This window comes from Schistocerca americana, chromosome 2, assembly GCF_021461395.2.
Source record: "Schistocerca americana isolate TAMUIC-IGC-003095 chromosome 2, iqSchAmer2.1, whole genome shotgun sequence".
NCBI classification, from domain to species: domain Eukaryota; kingdom Metazoa; phylum Arthropoda; class Insecta; order Orthoptera; family Acrididae; genus Schistocerca; species Schistocerca americana.
The window spans coordinates 141225541-141247253 of NC_060120.1; the positions used below are offsets into that span (position 1 = coordinate 141225541).

The window sequence follows — 21713 nt, forward strand, 5'->3', positions numbered from 1 at the left end:
GATTTGAGGCGTTCTAGGAAGTGGTTTGTGTCTTTGATGTAGGATGGGAGTCTGCGGGTAATAGGTTGGAGGTGTTGGTCTACCAGAGCTGAGATACGATCTGTTGGGGCTTTGAAGCCTGCTACAATGGGACGGCCAGGATGGTTCTCTTTGTGGATTTTGGGTAATAGGGGTAGGGGTAGGTGTACGTGGCTCAGGTGGAGTGAGTAGATCTATGGAAGCCGTTGTGAGGCCTTGTGAGGGACCTTAAATTTTTAGGATTTTCTGCAGCTCAGTCTGGATGGAGGGAATGGGATCCTGGGTAACAGCTTTGTAGGTTGAGGTGTCGGAGAGTTAACGCAGTCCTTCTGCCACATACTCCACATGGTCAAGTACGACAGCTGTGGAGCCTTTATCCGCCGGGAGGATGACAATAGAGCAGTCTATTTTCAGCTCCTTAATGGCACGGGCTTCAGCTGGGTTGATGTTGGGGGTTGTCGGGATGTTCTTCAAGGAGGACTGGGAGGCAACACTGGATGCGAGGAATTCCTGAAATGTCTGCAAGGGATGGTTTTGGGGGAGGGGAGGAGGATCCCTTTGAGAAGGCAGTCGGAACTGTTCTAGACAGGGTTGAACACTGGGTCTAGTATTTGGGGGCTGTGTTTGGGTAGTGAAGTGATATTTCCAGTTGAGGTTCCAGGTGAATGAGAGGAGATCTTTAACCAGGGCAGTGTGGTTGAATTTAGGCGTGGGGCTAAAGGTTAAGCCTTTTGATAGAACAGATGTCTCTGGAGGAGAGAGGGATCTGGATGAGAGGTTTAGAACTGAATTGGGACTGGTGCTATGTGGCATTTGACTGTGGTTATAGTTGAGATTTGGTCTGTGTGGGGTATGTGCTGGGATGGGGAGATTGAGTAGGGTGGCTAGGCTAGGTTTGTTGGCTATGAGGGGGGTTTGTTGAAGGTTCTGTTGTGGTTGGTGTTTGTGAGGGATAGGGAGAGGGACCCCACTTCTTAGGTGTTGCACTAGCACTGTGGATAGTTTTTGCAGGTGGTGTGTGGCATGGAACTCAAGTTTGCAGCTGGCTTCTAGGATGATGTTCCTCAGTGTGTTCTCCAAGCAAGGGTTTGAGAGGTGGAGGACTTTGAAGAGAGATAGGAGCTGTTGGGAGTGGTGGTTACATGAAGTAGTGTAGAGATTCAGGACAAGTTGGGTAAGGGCTAAGGATTGAAGGTTCTGGAAGTCCAGGAGAGACTGGTGGAAGGAGGAATTGCACCCAGAGATGGGAACTTTTAAGGTAAGTCCTTTAGGTGTAATTCCAAAGGTTAAGCAGGACCGGAGGAAAAGTATGTGGGATTGCAGTTTGGCTATGGTGAATACATGTTTCCAGAATGAATGTAAATAATGTGGTATAGGATTAGGGTACATAGTGGGTAACTGGTGGGTAGGGAAATTAAATAACTAAAGTTAAAATAGTAATCATAAGAAGGAATAAAACATGGAGGGAAGGATGAGAAAGAAAGAAATTGTGTTGCTAATGTTCAATACCAAAGGAAGACCATTAAATAAGAAAAATACAGAAAAAGTTGGCCTGACCAAGCAAGTATGTCCAGATCAGGGGAAAAGAACACAACTATCCCGCAGACCTTGTCCACAAACAGATCTCCCGAGCAATACATTCCTCCCCGTCCAACAACAATGTTCCTTCCCCCAGACCACACAGAAGCATCCCCCTTGTCACCCAATATTATCCTGGCCGCGAAAACATCAACAAATTACTCCGCCAGGGATATGACTTTCTCAAGTCAACCCCTGAAATTAGATCATCCCTTGACAAAATTCTCCCCACACCACCCAGAGTTGCCTTTCGTCGCCCCCCTAACCTCCATAACATCCTTGTTAAACCCTACAATATTCCCAGACTACCTTCTCTACCCAGCGGTTCCTACCCCTGTAACCGACCCCGCTGCAAAACCTGCCCCATGCATCCCCCCACAACCACCTACTCCAGCCCCGCTACTGGTAAAACATACACAATTCAAGGCAGGGCCACGTGTGAAACTACACATGTCATTTATCAACTGACATGCCTGCACTGCACAGCCTTTTACATTGGTATGGCAACAACTAAACTGGCTGAGCGCATGAACGGACACAGATGAACTGTCCGCCTAGGAGATGTCCAATACCCAGTAGCGGAGCATGCCCTCCAGCATAATTCTAGGGACCTAGGAACCTGCTACACCGTATGTGCCATTTGGCTTCTCCCACCCAACACCAGTCCCTCTGAACTGCGGAGATGGGAACTTGCACTCCAACACATCCTTTCACCCTGCCATCCCCCTGGACTGAACCTACGTCAAACAACCTCACTCCCATTTACTCTTCAGTCTTCTCCTCTTTCCCTTTCCTCTTCAGCCATTCACGCATCTTTTCATCCTACATAGTTGTGTTTATCTTTATACTATATACCTCTTTACTTCTGTATGCATCCTCTTTGGTCTGAAGCTAGCACAGTACTTACAGTAGAATATCTTTGGCTTCCCTCTGACCACCATGCCTCCATCCTTGCTACCCTCCCTGTTTTCCCTTCCCTGTTGCTTCATAACCTGGGTTGTGAGTAACTGAATCTTCTTTCCCTTCTTCCCTTTCTTTTCCCTCTCTCCTCCCTGATGAAGGAACATTTGTTCCGAAAGCTAGGAATGTAAATTTTCAGTTCTGTTTTTTGTGTATCTATCGGCTGTACTGAGCTGAGGTAAGTACTGGCCAGCTCCTCTATCTCTTTGTTAGTATTTGTTTCACATCTTTATATGAGATTTTCCATTAATCATTTAGAACAACAACTGATATATCAGACGGCAAACCCAAGCTGGAACATAAATGGTTAAAAATAGGGCAGTCCATCAGGAAGTGGCGGACAGTTAAAATTTTAGTGCAATATGTACAGAGTGGTGGGGTAGCGCCACTTAGCAAATGACAATAGTTAAAAAGGCAGTGCCCAATATGCAGCTGAGTTAAAATAATCTTCTCCCGGCGGGAGAACCGAGATGAGGTCGTCCCAGGTGCTGGGAAAGGCTTAATAAGCTGAAGCTTATTTGTGTGGAGGGAGTACTATTGGCGATGCCAAAGGGACACCACCTCCTGACAGACGGCAACGCAGAGATCATTGGAGGGAATATAGGTACTTGTGGGCTGCAGTACAAGAACTGAAGCCTTGGCAGCAGCATTAGCAGCCTCATTTCCTGGCAGCCCGACATGACGAGGAACCCACAGAAACATGATAATGGCTCCACCAAGAGTGAGCAAGTGACAGTTTTCCTGGACCCACTTCTCTAAGGGACAGGCAGTGTACAGTGCACACAGACTTTGAAGGGCACTGAGTGTGTGTGAGCAGAGGACACAATTGAATAGGCTGTGTCGCCGGATGTACTCCGTGGCCTGATGCAGAGCAAAGAGTTCGGCTGTAAATACTGAGGAGTGTGCTGGAAGCCAATATTGAAAGACACGGGTGCCAATGACGAAGGCACACCCAACAGCATGGTCAGCCCGAGAGCCATCAGTGTACACAAAGACACTATCACGAAGTTCCTTATGAATGTCGTAAAACTGAAGGCGATAGAGTGAGGCTGGAGTAGTGTCCTTAGGAAGCAGGTGAAGGTCAAGGTTAACATGGGCTGCTTCACGAAGCGAAGGTGGTGAAGGGTTCACACCCACCAGAAAGTTTCAGGTAGTGTGAAGTTAAGCTGCCGAAGCAAGTGCCAAAAGCGGACTCCAGGATGTAACAGAGAAGAGAGGAGCGCCCCATACTGGTGATAAAAGGAATCATCGAAGAAGGAGGCATAGGATGAGTGGTCACACATGGCATACAAACAGCATGCATACCTCTTAGGAGAAAGTCACGGCGCTATGACAACGATAGTTCAGCAGCTTCAACATACAGACTCTCAACCGGGCTAGTGTAATAGGCACTAGTGGCCAGTGCCACGATGGTGGACAGTGTTGAGACAGCATTAGAGAGACGGATGTGCAGATGCATAAACAAAGCACCCATAGTCTACTTTCAAAGATACAATGGCTGGTACAAACGGAGGAGGGTGGTTCGATCTGCACCCCAGGCAGACACATAGGACAGTGGGGTACCACGTACAGCGGGCTGCCATATAAGACACATGGGAAGACAGAGTGTTTCCTATCAAGCATGAGCCCCAGGAATTCTGTAGTTTCTACAAATGGAAGAGCAACAGGCCCAAGACGTAAAGATGGTGGGAGAAACCAATTTCACTGCCAGAAATTCATACAGATGGTTTCGGCAGTGGAAAAGCAAAAGCCATTGTCGGTGCTACAGGGGTAAAGACGATCAAGACAGCGCTGAAGATGCTGCTCAGTGAGACATGTCCATGGAGAACTGCAATAGATGGCAAAATTGTTAACAAAGAGAGATCCAGAGATGCCCGGCAGGAGACAGGTCATTATAGGCTTAATGGTGATAGCAAAGAGGACAACGCTCAGGATGGAACCCTGAGGCACACCATTTTCCTGAATAAAGGTGTCCGACAAGGCAGAACCCACATGCACCTTGAAAACTCAGTCTTGTAAAAATGCCCGAAGAAAACAGCAGGTACCCACGGAAGCCCCACATATAAAGAGTACGGAGGATACCAGTTCTGCAGCAGGTGTCATAGGCATTCTCCAAATCGAAAAACAGGGAATTCTGCAGAAAACTATTCATGACATGGGTTGACAAAGTAACGAGATGGTCAACCGCAGAACGTCACACTCAAAATCCACACTGTGCATTCAAGCCACCACACCAGCCGGGCACAAATGATACGTTCCATCACCTTGCAAACGCAGCCAGTAAGAGAGATGGGGCAGTAGCTAGAAGGAAGGTTTTTGTCCTTAAAGGGCTTAGGTATGGACATGACAGTGGCTTCACGCTAGCATACAGGAAATGTGCCCTCTGTCCAGATTCGACTGTACGTGTTAAGCAGAAAAAGTGCTTCCCTGCAAGAGAAAGGTGCTGCAAGATATGAATGTGGATGGCGTCTGGCCGTGGAGAGGAGGATCGGGATGAACTGAGAGCATGATCTAGCTCCCTCATAGCGTAGGTGGCATTGTAGCACTCAAGATTTGGAGAAGAGAAGGGTATTGCCTGGGCCTCCTCCACTCACTTCCGATGGAGGAAGGCAGGGTGTTAGTGGGAAGAGCTCGAAACTTCCGCAAAATGGCGGTCCAAGGTGTTGGAGACAGCAATAGGGTCCACAATGACATCATCAGCTATTGCCAGGCCAGAAATTGGGGAATGGATCTTGGTTCCAGAGAGCTGTCAGAGGTTGGCCCACATGACAGAGGAAGGTGAGCAACTGTTAAAAGAACTAGTGCACGAAATACAGCTAGCTCTTTTGCAATCCCGAAGAATGAGACGACACTTTGCATGCATCTGTTTATATGGCAGTTAAAAATGTGAAGAGCGGCGGCATGCCTCAATCCACCAAGGGCCTGGGACACAATGTGATAAAGAGGAAGTGCGGGGAATGGAACATTCTGCAGCAGTAAGGATAATGTTTGTGAGATATTCCACCTGGTCATCACAACTGGGGAAATCTCGTTCTTCAAAGGTTGGCAGGGATTGGTAAAACTGCCTGTCAGGCTTAGGAATCTGCCATTTAGGTGTGCACGCGAATGGGGTAGGAGTCAGCAAACAGATAGCACTCGGGAAATGGTCGCTTGAGAAGGTGTCAGAATGGACCACTGAAGATGAGTGACAAGCTGCGTAGTGCACAAGGAGAGATCCAAATGGGAATAGTTGTGCAAGGAGGTGGAAAGGAAAGCAGATGATCCAGTGTTAAGGCAGCAGAAGTTAAGTTGGTTAAGAAGGTCATCCAAGAGCGCACCTCTCTGACAGGTCCTGGGAGAACCCCAAAGGGGATGATGTGCATTAAAGTCTCCTAGTAGCAAAAAGGGTGGAGGTAGTTCCCCAGTAAGTTGAAGGAAGTCTGCCCTGGTGACACTGAATGATGAAGGGACACACATGTGGTACAGAGGGAAAAAGTCAGGTGGGGAAGGAAAAGGCAAACTGCAACAGCTTTGAGATTGGTAGTCAGGGAGATGGGCTGACTATGAATATCATCCCGGATGAGCAGCATCACACCCCCATGAGACGGAATGCCGACCTCAGGGAAGATCAAAATGAATCGGTAAGAAATGTGAAAGCTCCAAGTGGTCATTAGGGTGCAGTTTCATTTCCTGAAGGCAGAGTACAAGGGGACACTGCGACGCTAAAGGCAGCCATGAATCCTCTTTATACGGCCAAAGGCCACAATATTACATTGGAGGAGAGTCATGATAATTAAGAGATGTAGGAGTGTCACCTTGGCAGCTGCTGAGTGATAGCTGGGGAAAAGGCGCTAGTACGGGACACAGAAGCAGGAGGATCCTGCTCGATGGAATCCACAGAAGCATCAGCTTACTTGTGTGGTTGGTCTGTGGAGTCCAACACTGAAAAATAGTTGTTGGTGTGCACCTGCAACACAGAGCTAGCCGGGCTAAGGTACCACATGGCAACACCATTGAAAAGAATCATCGAGATGGCAAAGGAGAAGACCTCTTGCCTTTGGTGGACTACTTCGAGCCTTTTCAGTTAGATGAAGACTTGGGTGTTGTTTGGCTGGAGGGACGGAAGAAGTCTTCAAGGGAGTACTCCTTCTGTCCTTTCTGGCCTACTGGTTGTGTAGCTGGTGGCTTCGCCCCTTGAGGTGTGAGTTTGATGGCTTGTTGCACAGCTGGACGGGGGGATGGTGATGCTACCTTGACACTGGTCAATTTCACAACCTCAGAGCTGAATTGGAGGTCGCATGTATGTGTGGCCATGTCCTTCATGGAGTGAGGGGTAACAAGAACAGAACTATAGGTACCAGACAGAAGAATGCAGGGTTTGCGACTAGCCAGTAACTTACGAGGGACTGGATAAAGCACCTTTTTCTGCATCTTTTTCCTTTACCTGGATCTCTTGAACAGTTCACTCATCAAGATACACTGGACAATCCCAAGAGGAGGCAGCACGGCCGCCATTGCAGTTGATACAGCAGGGAGAAGGAGGCGGACAATCACCCTCGTGTGCATCCCTACCACAGGTGACACATGGGGTTGGGTGTCGACAAGACATTCTTGTGTGGTTGAAACGATGACATTGGTAGCAGTGCATCAGGTTCAGAATGTACGGCTGGATGGTGATAATTTTACAGCCTGCTTTGAGCTTGGGCAGAAGCACCACTCTATAAAAGGTGAGAAAGAGAGTACGGGTGGGCACTAAGAAGGAATCTACTTTATTCCATTACATGATGGACTGCATTGACACCTTGATCAGAGAGGTAAGACTGAATTTCAGCCTCAGTTAGACTGTAAAGCAGCCTTGTGTAAATTACACCACGGGAAGAATTCAAAGTTCTATGGGCCTCGACATGAACAGGGTAACTGTGGAGAAGCGAGGCAACAAGTAGTTATTTTGCTTGAGAATCAGAAGCCATCTCCAAAAGCACAGCGCCATTCTGTAAAAGAGCAGGATTTCACAGGGCCGGCAATTGCATCTACACCTTCTGAATAATAAACAGATTTACCGTGGCGAAGGATTGACAGTCTTCAGTACATGAGACCACAAGGAACCGTGGTGCAGTGGGAAGGGTCTTTGAATCATTAGCCCCATTACATTTATGTTTTGTAGATGTTAAGTAGGAAGATGATTGACTCATCTCAAGGAAATCCCCCACGATTGCCAGTGTCTCTGATGGCATGCTCCTTCCAACTGGGGGCCCCCTTCACAAGAGGGCCCACCTGCCTTGGGTGATTGTTGACACCTCAGGTCACACTGCCCACACACTTGACAGAGGGACCAATCAACAATTTATGAAGGTTACTGCCCAGGCAATCACCCCTCCCTGGGCCTGGCCTGTGCCTGCGGGTATGTGAAAACCCTACATGTCGACCCGGGGATGAGAATTACGCATTACCCAGTCACCTGTTACGTGTCAGATGCACGGGCCAGCCTTCAGGAGTGCACAGGGAGGAAGAAGAAGAAAAAGAGGATCCTCAAACACTGAAGTGGAGGAACGAGAGGAGGAGGGAAAAACAGAAAGGAAAAGGGTCCGTAAAACGAAAGTGACTGTTCGCTTGTCAGCGATAGAATACAGAACATTCTCAATAATACCCCAGACATGTTCCCCAAGGGAGGGAAAAAAGAACAGCAAGAGGATAGACATGCAGCACAGAAGGGAAAAAATGCTGCAAAGGCTGAGGCCCCATGGTAGCCAAGCACAAACCTGCCAAAGAGTGGCAAGCCTCCTGGGGGAGAACAATGTAGTGATACACATTACAGAACACCGGTGTAGTGCTGCCATCATACGAAAGGGCAAGCTGCTACTGTAAAACTACAATAAAGAATGGCGTATCAAATATGTGTTTCAGAAATGGGACACATTTTAAAGATCAGCAAGATATCACTGGAATTACCATAGTTAAACATTTCATAATGTCAGCCACTGAACTAACAAAACTTAACATTCATAAAAATTTAAGCATTTGATGTGTACTGCTCAACTAGTTGCAAAGTGAACCCCTTTTTTCATGAGTTAACTGAAATCCTTGACGGAGCCTCAATTCCCAAAGCTAAGATTATCTTATATATCGACAAAACTGTAGGCGCGCAGAGGGATATTCTACAAACCTAAGAGAAATGCGTTTTCAGGGCCACTGACAAATCAAACCTGGAATGAAGTGTAGGCAAAAAACAATGTAGACAAAATGAGACATTCCCAGAAGTGGCTACTAAAGGCAGCAGCAGCTAAGGAAATTAAATGGATAACAGTGTGCATTAGAAAGTCCTCTGGAACTCTTAAAAAACTAAGTTCTTTAAAAAAAAACACATTATGCAAACCAAGAGTTCCTCAATTATCATCACAGTTATAGGGCACTGTTTGCTGCAAACATATTATTTAATGACAAAATAATACATAAACTTGACAATAAAAGTAAAGTTGTGTGGGACATCTTACAACATGAAACAAGAAAAAGCAGGCACAAGTTCATTAACATACAAATGTAAAGATGGAAGTCAATTAATAGAAAACTCATAAGAACTAGAAAATTTGTAAATGTATCTTTTTCAGGTATTACAGAGAATCTGCAACAAAATTTCTCTCAAACAGGTGAAGTAATCATCATGCATTGTGAAGCCAGCAAAATGATGCAGTACCCCACAATGGGGCATGAAATCAGGGAAGCAATATGAAAATTGAAAAATAAGAAGTAAGCAGGACTAGAAGTGGTGCCAATCTCGGTTCTGAAAGTGTACAGACAACAAATATAATAAATGAGTATTTTAGTTCAGGTATTTTACCCGAGCACCCAAAACACACACACACACACACACACACACACACACACACACACACACAGACAGAAGGAAAGTAATGAAAACCTAAAAGCCAGTTTCCCTACTCTCACCATTTAAAAAAATAATAATATACACCAAAAACAGACTAATGAATTACCTGAATAAACACAAGCTACCTAATGAGTCACTTTGGCTTCTGAGGTAGAACAGAATCATCCCGAGTTTACAAAATGGTACTTGAAACTCTCAATAGGTGTACCTGTGTTACACACACATTTTTAGATCTGTTCAAAACTTTTGAGGATAAAATGCTACTAAATAAACAGGTGCTATGTACAAGATGTTTGATTTATACCTGGGAAATAGGTTTGAGGAGTGCAATGGCAGAAAGTGGCACAAAATGAGTGTGAGGGGAAGTGAGTTGGGAGGAGGTGTACGACAGAGGAGGCAGAGACTATTGGGTGAAGAGTGTGGGAACACTAGGTTAGCATTTGTTGAGGCCGCAATAATTTCAGGAATGGAGAACATGTTGCAAGTGTAACTCCCCCATGTGCAATTCAGAAAAGCTAGTGTTGAAGGAGAGGGTCAAGATGACCCCGTTTGTGAAACAGCCATTGAAATCTTCAGCTGCAAGTTGTGTCACAGGGTGGTCCACTTTGCTCTTGGCCCAGTTTGGTGGTGGCCATTCAGCTTGGTGGACAGCTGGTTGGTAGTCATACTCAATACAGGGTGTTACAAAAAGGTACGGCCAAACTTTCAGGAAACATTCCTCACACACAAAGAAAGAAAATATGTTATGTGGACATGTGTCCGGAAACGCTTACTTTCCATGTTAGAGCTCATTTTATTACTTCTCTTCAAATCACATTAATCATGGAATGGAAACACACAGCAACAGAACGTACCGGCGTGACTTCAAACACATTGTTACAGGAAATGTTCAAAATGTCCTCCGTTAGTGAGGATACATGCATCTACCCTCCATCGCATGGAATCCCTGATGCGCTGATGCAGCCCTGGAGAATGGTGTATTGTATCACAGCCGTCCACAATACGAGCACGAAGAGTCTCTACATTTGGTACTGGGGTTGCGTAGACAAGAGCTTTCAAATGCCCCCATAAATGAAAGTCAAGAAAGTTGAGGTCAGGAGAGCGTGGAGGCCATGGAATTGGTCCGCCTCTACCAATCCATCGGTCACCAAATCTGTTGTTGAGAAGCGTACGAACACTTCGACTGAAATGTGCAGGAGCTCCATCGTGCATGAACCACATGTTGTGTCGTACTTGTAAAGGCACATGTTCTAGCAGCACAGGCAGAGTATCCCATATGAAATCATGATAATGTGCTCCATTGAGCGTAGGTGGAAGAACATACTGACGAAACTAAAATGAGCTATAACATGGAAATTAAGCGTTTCCGGACCCATGTCCACGTAACATCTTTTCTTTATTTGTGTGTGAGGAATGTTTCCTGAAAGTTTGGCCGTACCTTTTTGTAACACCCTGCATAAAAAGCTGTGCAATGATTGAAGCAAAAAAAATGGTATATGACACGGCTGCTTTCCCAGGTAGCCTGGCTTCTGATGGAGTAGGATGACCCTGTGAGAGGCCTGGTATAGGAAGTGCTGTGCGAGTGGATTGGACAGGTCTCGCACCTGCGTCTTCCACAGGAATATGGTCCCTGTGGCAAGGGGTTGGGATTGGGTGAAGCAGAGGGATGGACAGGGATGTTACGGAAGTTGGGTGGATGAGGAGACACCAATTTAGGAGGGGTGGGGAGGGTCTTGGGTAGGATGGCCTTCATTTCAGGCCATGATGATCACTAATCAAATCTCTGACGAAGGATGTAGTTCAGCTGTTCCAGTTCCAAATGGTATTGGGTGAAGAAGGTGTGCACTCCACTGCAATTGCTTCTTTGGGGGGGGGGGGGGGGGGGGGGGGTGAGATAATTGTTTGCAAGCTAGGTCTGAGGGATAGTGTGTGTCTGCGAGGCCTTTGTGAAACCATCAGCATACTGTTCTTGTCAATGCAGATACATCATCCCTGGGCGGCCAGGCTGTATGGAAGGGTTTAAATGTATGTGAATTCCTAAGGGACCATGTATGGGAGGGATTTTTTGATATGGAAGGGACGACAGCTGTTAAATGATTTCAGGTGACAGGTTGGCGGTGTTGGTCAATGAGGGGCAAAATTATTTCTGTGGGGGCACAATAGCCAGCTACAATGGTGTGTCCAGGACTGTGGGGTTTCTGGATTTTGGGGAGCATGAAGAAGCTGAGTGTGTGGGGTGTTATAGAGGTGAGAATGGAAATGGACTTAAGGGAGAAATTCTGGGAGAGGCCTACAGCTTTAAGCAATGATTGGAGGTCACGTTGGACTACTGGGAAAGAATCAGTCTGGCAAACTTTATAGGTGGACAAGTCAGACAATTGGCAGTCTGGTGGCTCTGTCTGCAGGTAGGATGATTATGTGAGGATCTACACTGAAGCGCCAAAGAAACTGGTATAGGCATGCGTATTTAAATACTGAGATATGTAAACTGCCAGAATACAGTGCTATGGTTGGCAGTGCCTATATACGACAACAAGTGTCTGGTGAAATTGTTAGATCGGTTACTGTTGTTACAATGGCAGGTTATCAAGATTTAAGTGAGTTTGAACGTGGTGTTATAGAAGGTGCATGAACAATGGGACAAGCATCTCCGAGGCAGTGATGAAGTGGGGATTTTCCTGTACAACCATTTCATGAGCGTACCTTGAATATCAGGAATCCAGTAAAACATCAAATCTTCAGCATTGCTGCGGCTGAAAAAAGATCTGCAAGAGCAGGACCAAAGACGACTGAAGAGAATCATTCAACATGACAGAAGTGCAAGCCTTCCGCAAATTGCTGCAGATTTCAGTATTGGGCTATCAACAAGTGACAGCATGCAAAAAATTCAGTGAAATATCATCGATATGGGCTTTCAGAGCCAAAGACCCACTCATGTAACCTTGATGACTACACGACACAAAGCTTTATGCCTCACCTGGGCCCGTCAACACAGATATTGAACTGTTTATGACCAGAAACATGTTACCTGATCAGACGAGTCTCATTTCAAATTGTATCGAGCAGATGCATGTGTAGGGGTATGGAGACAACCTCTTGAATCCATGGACCCCGCATGTCAGCAGGGGATTGTTTAAGCTGATGGAGGCTCTACAACGGTGTGGGGCGTGTGCAGTTGGAATGATATGGGACCCCTGATATGTCTATATACGACTGTGACAGGTGACACATACTTAAGCATTCTGACTCATTACCTACATCCATTCAGGTCCATTGTGCATTCCAACAGACTTGGACAATTCCAGCAGGACAATGCGACACTCCACAGGTCCAGAATTGCTACAGAGTGGCTCCAGGAACACTCTTCTGAGTTTAAATATTTCTGCTGGCCACCAAATTCCTCAGACATGAACATTATTGAGCATATCTGGAATGCCTTGCAATGTGCTGTTCAGAATAGAACTCTTACGGATTTATGGACAGCCCTGCAGCATTCATGGTGTTAATTCCCTCCAGCACTACTTTAGACATTAATTGAGTCCATGCCACGTCACGTTGTGGCACATCTGCATGCTCGTGGGGGCCCTAATGATATTAGGAAAGTGTACCAGGTTCTTCGTCTCTTCATTGTATTTGGAAACTGTGTATGGCTGTTCTTTCTTCTGACAAGTGATTGGGGGAAGGGAAACTTGTTTGCTAAATCTCTCCAAAACTGATTTCTCTTTTTTTCTGAGTAATGATCCACTGGACAGCCAGAGACTTTGCAGCCAAATACCAGGAAAGCTGGTGTAGGGTTAAAGGTAGTCCTAATTGGGAATATGTGGGAAGGGGACTGCCAGTTCCAGCATGTGCCTTACACCATGGGGGAGACCCTCCAAAAATCTTGATCAGAACTGAGGGATGAGAGTTATTGTTATTTTGGGATAGTATTCAACAGACAAATATGAAAGCCTAATGAATCCTCAACATGTGTGATGTACTTCTAATGACCAATTGATTCCTGGCATAAATAGTGGCCCTTTTATACACCATGGAGAACAAAGTGCCTTCAAGAGAAGAGAAATTGTTGCTGCTGTTCCATAACACAAAGTGGAGGCATTGCACCCTAGCGGTGAAAATTGGCAGAAATAATGAGTTGCTAAGGATCATGTGCCTTTGCTGGCCAAGTCAAAGACAGTTGTGCTTTTAATTTCAGACAAAACAGGATTCAACCTTTTTTTAAGGTGAAAATTGGCAGAAATAATGAGTTGCTAAGGATCATGTGCCTTTGCTGGCCAAGTCAAAGACAGTTGTGCTTTTAATTTCAGACAAAACAGGATTCAACCTTTTTTTAAGGGATAGTTCTTGTCTCTATTTATAATATTGTCTGCTAGTCTGATTTCAATGGATTCCTTTAAGGCACCTCTCTGTCACAGAACCAGCACTCCACAATGGCAAATTTTCCAGGTTGCAGTAGTTGTGTGGTAGTGTTGCTCAACATATCTGACATAAACAGTGCAAATCTTCTGGCCAATATACTTTTCCCCATAATTGTACAGAAGTCTATAAAAGCTGGACTTCCTCAGTCTTTGATCATCTTTAACTGACCAAAAAAGAGCTCTGCTCTTGGCTAGCAGACAAATCACATTTTTAATATTTTATCTTCTTAAGATCCTTCCTACATTTGAAGATATGCTACCAGCACAATGAAGGGATGCAGCCACTCTACATACATCTTCTACTGGTTCTGGTAAAGGCCCAAACTCTAAGGACAATGGATCAGTTTGTCAGTGTAGTCACTCTCCTTCAACATAAGATTACAGCGTTTTAGTTCTGGGGTCTAAATTTCTACATCTGAGATAGCGTAAATCCTCCTTACCAACACTCTCAGGACCAATGCTGTTGGTATGGTGAATGACAGACGATTCATCAGATGTAGATACCAGTCTCCATGCATCGATTTTCTATATACAGAGTCTTTGAGTCTCATCATCCTTCCTGTACACCAGTATATCCAGAAAAGGAAGTTTTGCAAGCCTTTTGACCTCCACTGTGAACCCGATGCTGTGGCAAAAGGAATTAATTGAGCAAAGAAACAGTTGAGAGTATATGGGCCATGTGGCCAAAGCATAAACATATCACTGATGCAACTCCAAAAACAGGTAGATTTTAAAAAAGCCAACCTTAGCATTCACTCTTCAAAATCCCCCATGGATAAATTACAGCAATGAAAATATCAATCTTCAAAAATATAATACAAATAGATAAAAAAATCTCCTCACCAAGTGGCAGCAAGAGAAAATTCATAGATGTACAAATGTGCAAGCTTTCATAGCCAGGAGTTCCTTCTTCTGGCAGAATGGTTGGAGGGAAAGGAAGAGGGATGAAGAAAGAGGGCTTTTAGGTATAGGAAATGTGAAGAGTTACGGAAAAGTCACTTTGAACCCCAGGTCAGCAACCGAGCGATATGGTGCAGTGGTTAGCAGACTGCACTCGCATTTGGGAGAACACCAGTTCAAATCCATGCCTGGATATAGAGATTTTATTTTTCCACTGTTTCCAAAAAATGCTTCAAGCAAATGCTGGGTTGTTCCTCTGAAAGGGCATGGTGAATTTCCTTCCCCATCCTCAAAACATTCTGGGCTTTTGTTTCATCTCTAATGACCTTGATGTCAACAGGCTGTTAAACCCTAATCTTCCTTCCTTCCTTCCTTGGTCAGGGAAGACTTACTGGATTGGATAAGAAGGAAAGACTTATTGTTGGTGCCTGCACCAGGTGAGGTTTGAAAACATGAGAACTGACAGGTGAAAGACGGGGAAATGAGCAAGACAGATATTACTGAAGAAACTTGTTGATATAGATAATAGGAGCAGAAAGCTAAGTGCATGAAGCCAGGAAAAATAGGTTGGGAAATAAATGCAGAAAAATAAAAGGGAGTAAAGAAAAGAAGTAGTTACTCAAAAGAAACGCTAAGACTATAGCAATTAACGTAAATGTAGGAAAGGTAGGTGGCGAGAACAAAGCACCTGTAAAGCCAGTCCCCAAATGCAAACTTCTAAATATTGCTGTCAGGAGGGAGAACCCAGGTGGCATGTGTAGTGAACCAGCCACAGAGAGCCAGACTATCATGTCCTAGAGTGTATTCTGAAACAGCATGTTGTATGCTGATAGTATACTCCCTCTGTCTAAGACCATTCATCCTAATTGTTAACTTGGTGGTTGGTTGGTTGATTTGCAGGAAGGTGACCTAACAGTGAGGTGATCGGGTCCATTGGTTTAGGGAAGGATGGGAAAGTGAGTCAGCTGTGCCCTTTCACAAAAACCATCTTGGCATTTGCTTAAAGCAATTTATGGAAAACATGGAAAACCTAAATCAGGATGGCCGGATGCGGGTTAAAATCGTTGTCCTCCTGAATGCGAGTCCAGTGGGCTAACCACTGCACCACCTCACTCAGTGTTAACTTGGTGGCAGTCATATCAATATAGAAGGCTAAACAATGTTTATGTACCAGCTGGTACATGGTATGTGTCATTTCACAGTGACTTTCCTCTTAGTGATATATTATTTGCCAGTTACAGAGCTGGTGCAGGTGGTGGTAGGAGGGTGCATCAGGCAAGTCTTACAGTGGGGACAGTCACAAGTGCATGAGCAATAGGGTGGGGAAATGCATGCAGAAGAAGCATAGGGTTTATCCAGTATATTGCAGAGACTGGGACGGGGACTGAAAGCTATTCTAGGTGGGGCGGGCCAAATATCAGACAGAATAGACCTCATTTCAGGACATAATTTTAGGAACTCATACCTGTTGAAGAATCTGAATAATACATTCAGTGGCAGAACAGTACTGAGTGACAAGACATCAAGAGATGAGCTTCCCCTTTGTTTTTTTGGGGAGATCAGCAGTACCAGAATTGGATATGATGGTCCACAAAATCTATTTTTGAAATACATTGGGATATTTACTCTGGGAAAAAAAAAATTGCAATATGCAGTATCCTGAAGGACTGTGTTCATTGATACAATCGTATAATACGTGCATCCTACGGGGTTGTAGTGTTAGTGATTCGTATGTCACCAGTATCAGTGATCAGATGATGCACAGGAGGCTTTCTGTGCACCCTGTGTCTTTTCTCTGCAGGTAGCAACTGTGCTGACTTTAGAGGCGAACAATATTTGCAACATTCATCCCAGGATACAACTATGCCCCTCTGACGAGTATGTATTCCTGTTGAACAACTGCAGCCATTTGACGAGGGTCGCAAAATGGGTCTACGGGAAGCTGAATGAACACATCAATCAATTTTTTTAGTCCTGTCTTCCTCAACTGCGTGTAATATTACGGTATATTGATAATTTTTACTTATGGACCGTCTGACAGCAACTGAATAAAACACAATTGCTGCGTATGCTGGGTGCAATACATTGCTGGTGTGTCACTGCTTTCAGCAGCAGTCTATGGAACATTCCCATACCTATAGACCAAGTTATGGATGTGTGTGTGTAGTAGAGTAGTCAAGATCGAAACATTGTTCAAGCAGTGGTGGGCAATCGATCATCATCCAGGGAAGAAATTCGGGCGCATTTTGCACCTACTGTGTCACTGAGGACCTTCTTGCAGAAGGACTAAGATCATGTGTGCCTCTGGGCAGGCAGCCACTCACACTACGACACTGCTAAGTGTGGCTACTCTGGTATTGTGAAGAAGTTGAGTGGAGGGTGAAATGACACTCTGCTGTCTTTAGTGATGAGAGGAGATTCTATCTGTATGCCAGTTATGGAGATACATGTATACAACATAGACCTGGTGAGCAGCTTACTCTGCAATGCATGTGCCCATGACGAATGGGTCCCACCCCACACCTCATGATGTAGGGAGCCATCACTTACAGCTTGTGGTAACATCTGGTGTTTTTGCAGGGTAAAGTGCCAACTAAATTGCACAGATTGTTATCCCCACGCTACTGCCATTTCTTTGACAGGAAGGTGATGTGCTTTTTCAGTGGGACAATGCACATCCACATAGATCTCTCACCAACTGGATACGTATGGAATATAGTGACATGGGAACTTACTCATCCTCCTGAGCCTGTTAGAAACATTACTGAACTGCAACACTGGGCGCAAGCCACTTGGGACAATCTATTCTAGGATATAATTCGGCACCTTCATGATCATGTACATGCAAGAATACATGCTGCCTTTGCTGCCAGAGGGGATACTGTGTGTGCTGATGTGACTGTTTGGGCACACTTTACTGTGACACTTGTTTCATAGTTCTGAATTTGTTATCAAGTACTCCTACAATGATGAACTACCTGTCATATCACTAGTTCATAAAAGTACCCCATCAAAAAAAGTTGCACAAGATTTGGAATAGGACCACGCGAAATTTAAATGAAAGAATGTATTTAGAGATTCCAAAAATTTCAACAGGTCAGCGCACCAAGAGTCTATATGACAAAGATGTCATCAATTTATCTAATCCATATAAGGTGCTGAGGGCTTGTGCATCCCAGGAAAACTCCCTCAAAAGAACCCCAGAAAAGGTTGACATAGAAAGGAGCAGCCATCCTGGTTCCCATGGCTATACGCCTGATCTCTCTCTGTGTCTGCTTCTCAGAGGCAAAGTAGTAGTTGGTAAGTATAAAGTTAATTAAGGTGAGCACAGAGGATGTCATAGGTTTGGAATTCAGTGGGTGCCACCTCTGCCTTCACTGTACATAATCACCCCTCCAGCCTAGTTCAAAAACAAATTTCCCAGGCCATCACATCCAATACTGGTACTGCTGATCCTTTCAAAACAACAACTTAGGAGTACAACTCTTGTCACTCAGCGCTATCCTTGTCTTGAGTGTATTAATCAGCTACCTTGACAGGACTATAGCTTCTTAAAATCATGCCTTGAAATTAAGTCCTTTCTGTTCGATATTTTTCCCTGTCCCAATCAAAATAGCTTTTCTTCACCCACTCCCACCCCCACCTTCAAGCTCTGCAGCATCTTGGTCAGACCCTATACTCCTTCTCACCAATTTACCTACCCTACAGCTCCTACCCCTGTGACCATCCCTGTTGTAAGACTTGGCTGATGCACCCTCCTACCACTACCTACACGAGCTCTATATCTGGCAAATAAAATTATGTCAAAGTGAAAGTGACTAATAAATGACACGTATCATGCACCAGTTGTTACATAAACACTGTTTGGTCTTCTACATTGGTGTGACTACAAAGGAGTAATCAGTTAGATGGAATGGGCATAGGCAGAGGGTGTATAAGGGCAACACACACATCCTGTTGCACTCTACAAAGTGACAGTCATGACCTTGGTACCTGATTCACTGCACATGCAATCTGGACTCCCTCCTGACACCAGTTTCTAAGAACGTCACAAATGGGAACTGACTTTACAACAAGTGCTTCATTCTCGCCAACCACCTGGTCTAAATTTACATTAACTTCTACAGTCCCAGCATTTCTTTACAATAACTATTTCTTTTCTTTGCTCCATTTTATTTTTCTATATTTATTTTCCAACCTGTCTATTTTTCCCTGGCCCTTCACCATATACCATGCACTTAGCTTTCCACTCTTATTGTCTCTGTCATGATGTTTCTTCAGTAATCTCTGTCCAACAATCGGTCTCATTCTGCCCAGTAAGTTTTTTGTGAACCTGGGTTCTGCGTGACTTTTCTGTAACTCTTGTCATTTCCTAAACCTCATCAGTCCTTTTTCTCCATCCCTCTTCCTTTCTCTTCAACCCTCCTGCCAGAAGAAGGGCTACTGACTGCAAAAGCTCATGTTTACCCATTTTTTATGTGTTTTCTCCTCCTTTTGCTGGGTGAGTAGATCTATATATCCACAAATCAAATGGCACCTATGGGGGATAACGGACTCCCCACAGCATCATTCCATTGGATACTTAAAAATATTTACCACTGAATTAAAAATAGCTCATAATGACATTGCTTTGTCACTGTCTAGTCAAGGGACACAGAATGATGTATGATGAGATATAGTGTGTGTCACTTATATGTCTGTGTCTTCAAATAATCCACTGAAATTAGACTGGCAATATTGACTTTTACTTTGCATTATGTGCCAGTCATAACAATTTCTCTTGCAGACACTTTGGTTCTCAGTGGTATGTGAAAGGGCCACTGTTCATGGCAACAGGCAGTTCTGGAGAGTTGTAGAAATAGCGTTCTCACCTGAAGATGGTGCCTGACTGCTGAAATATGATTGTCAAGCTGATTGTATGATTAGTCCGCAGACCCAACAAGGATACAATATTGTTTTGCAACTTTTAAGTGTAAAATTGTAGTTGCTACACGACGAAGAGATAAGCAGCAAATAAATCTTCAGAGTTACAGGGAAACAATTTCTTTGATTACATTTAATACATGATTTGCTGGCAAGACACTCTTAAATCAGACCATGAGAAGTTTAGTTACTTCAAAACCTGGTGAAATCATTCAGATTAACTGAGCAAATCTGTGGGACATTAATATTATTGTATAATGACACTAGATTATCACCTGAATGGTAATACAGTTACTAGTGAATCATCTGTCAGTACTGTTGAGCCACGTGATTATTAAATGCCAATATGGTGTATTTCTGTACAATTTGTGCTATACAAACTGTGGTTTGGTGGCAGTGATCCCACAACGAACTTTAGTACCACCTCCCTCTTCATCAATGTAGAACTTGCAAAGTAAAACTTCTGAAAGTGAAACTTCCGAGTTATTTTTGCCCCCAGTTCTTATTCTGTACTGACTAGAAGGACTAATCCAACATGACCATGGTGTGCAATTTGCCATATGAGGTAGTGCACTAAATTCAGGGAGATTCTGAAGAGACTGCTCAGTGGAAGTGGATACACAAACAATGTGACTTTATGTAAATAGTGTTCATGGGTTTGCTGCCAGATCACATTGTGCAAATTCCACAATATTTCCTTGGAGTAGCTGCCCGACATAAGATATGCATGTCGTACCTAGCCACCTGCAAGGTTGAACCATCTGAAGATGCTGGACAGTTGCTCCAAGGAAATATTGTGGAATTTGCACAGCGTGATCCAGTGGCAACCCATGAAGGCTATTTACAACATATCCACTGGGAAAGCTTAAAGAGTCACAATGTGACTTTATGACAAAGAAGGTGACATTTGTCATGTAGGTTCACTGATAAGGACATGTGAAGTAATGCACAGAAAAAAAGAAGGAATTCTGCAAAGCCCAAGTCTGCTCCACTTCAGAATACAATACAATTATAAAAGTGGGATCAGCCATTCTGTTCTGATCAGATGTAAAGTAGACGGAATACCTGAACATGGAGCAAACAATATAGGAAAACAACACCACTATTGTGTATCTTGAAGTTTACCAGTGTTCCCATAACTTAAGAAATATCAGTGTTTTAAATCCTTACTTTAACAGCAAGATTGAATTTATAGACACGATCACTTTCATTCATACCTTATCCAAATATTAAACTGAGTCAATGTAGAGATGGAAGTATTTCTGCATCTTTTTCTCAGATAACTGATACACAGGTAGCTACTATGCTCTAATTAGTATGGATCTTTACTTATTAATGTTTTTAAACTTACCTGTACAGATTTCTTGTTGTCAGAACACTTTTTGTCCAACAACTTCCACCAGTTACTTGTCTTAGGAAGCTTCCATGCTTTTGATCGGAGAAGTGTTGCCAGTTGTGTTGCTGCAACTCGGACATCAGACTGAATGGCTACTGCAGAAGCTACACTGTTATGAAGCTCTTCAGCACAAATATCAACCTGGTGGAGATAACATTAACTAAAATAATGGTATGGAGCATGACCAATTAACTGCACTGTGAATATCTGACTTGTATATCCCTGAAATCAACACTAGTGCAGAGAGAATGCTGTACCATGTTCAGTTATCAGTTAAATAGAACACAAACAGCCAACAGTTGGTATCAATGATTTTGCAAATCCAAAATATTTAACAAAAATCTTATTTCTGTAGAAAATAAGGTGTCTGCAGGAAAGAATCAAACACTGAAATTTCAGTAAGCACTGAACAGATGTTTAAATCAGAAACTTAATCATTTTCTCAATATAAATTGATCTTAACCTATATATATTTCTTTGGGTGTATCTAGCTGAAAACACATTCAATAGTGGTTCAATCTGTTCAATATTTGCAGATAAAATTAATATGTTCTCAATGAGTGTACAAGGTTTGCACGTTTAACTAATATAGTTGTTCATTTATATGATAGTGCAGTGTTGTGTGCAATGCTGTATGGGAACCTACACCTTGTGAAGA

General features: G+C 44.0%; 1 protein-coding gene across 2 annotated transcripts in view; it reads right to left on the reverse strand.

Annotated features, from left to right (window-relative positions):
- LOC124595513 (2-hydroxyacyl-CoA lyase 1) overlaps positions 1 to 21713 on the reverse strand; it is a 125185-nt gene that overhangs the window by 37023 nt on the left and 66449 nt on the right. For both annotated transcript variants that reach the window (XM_047134277.1, XM_047134278.1), the window contains exon 6: positions 21011 to 21196. In XM_047134277.1, the coding sequence (XP_046990233.1) occupies positions 21011 to 21196 (186 nt within the window). The remainder of the gene's footprint in view (positions 1 to 21010; positions 21197 to 21713) is intronic.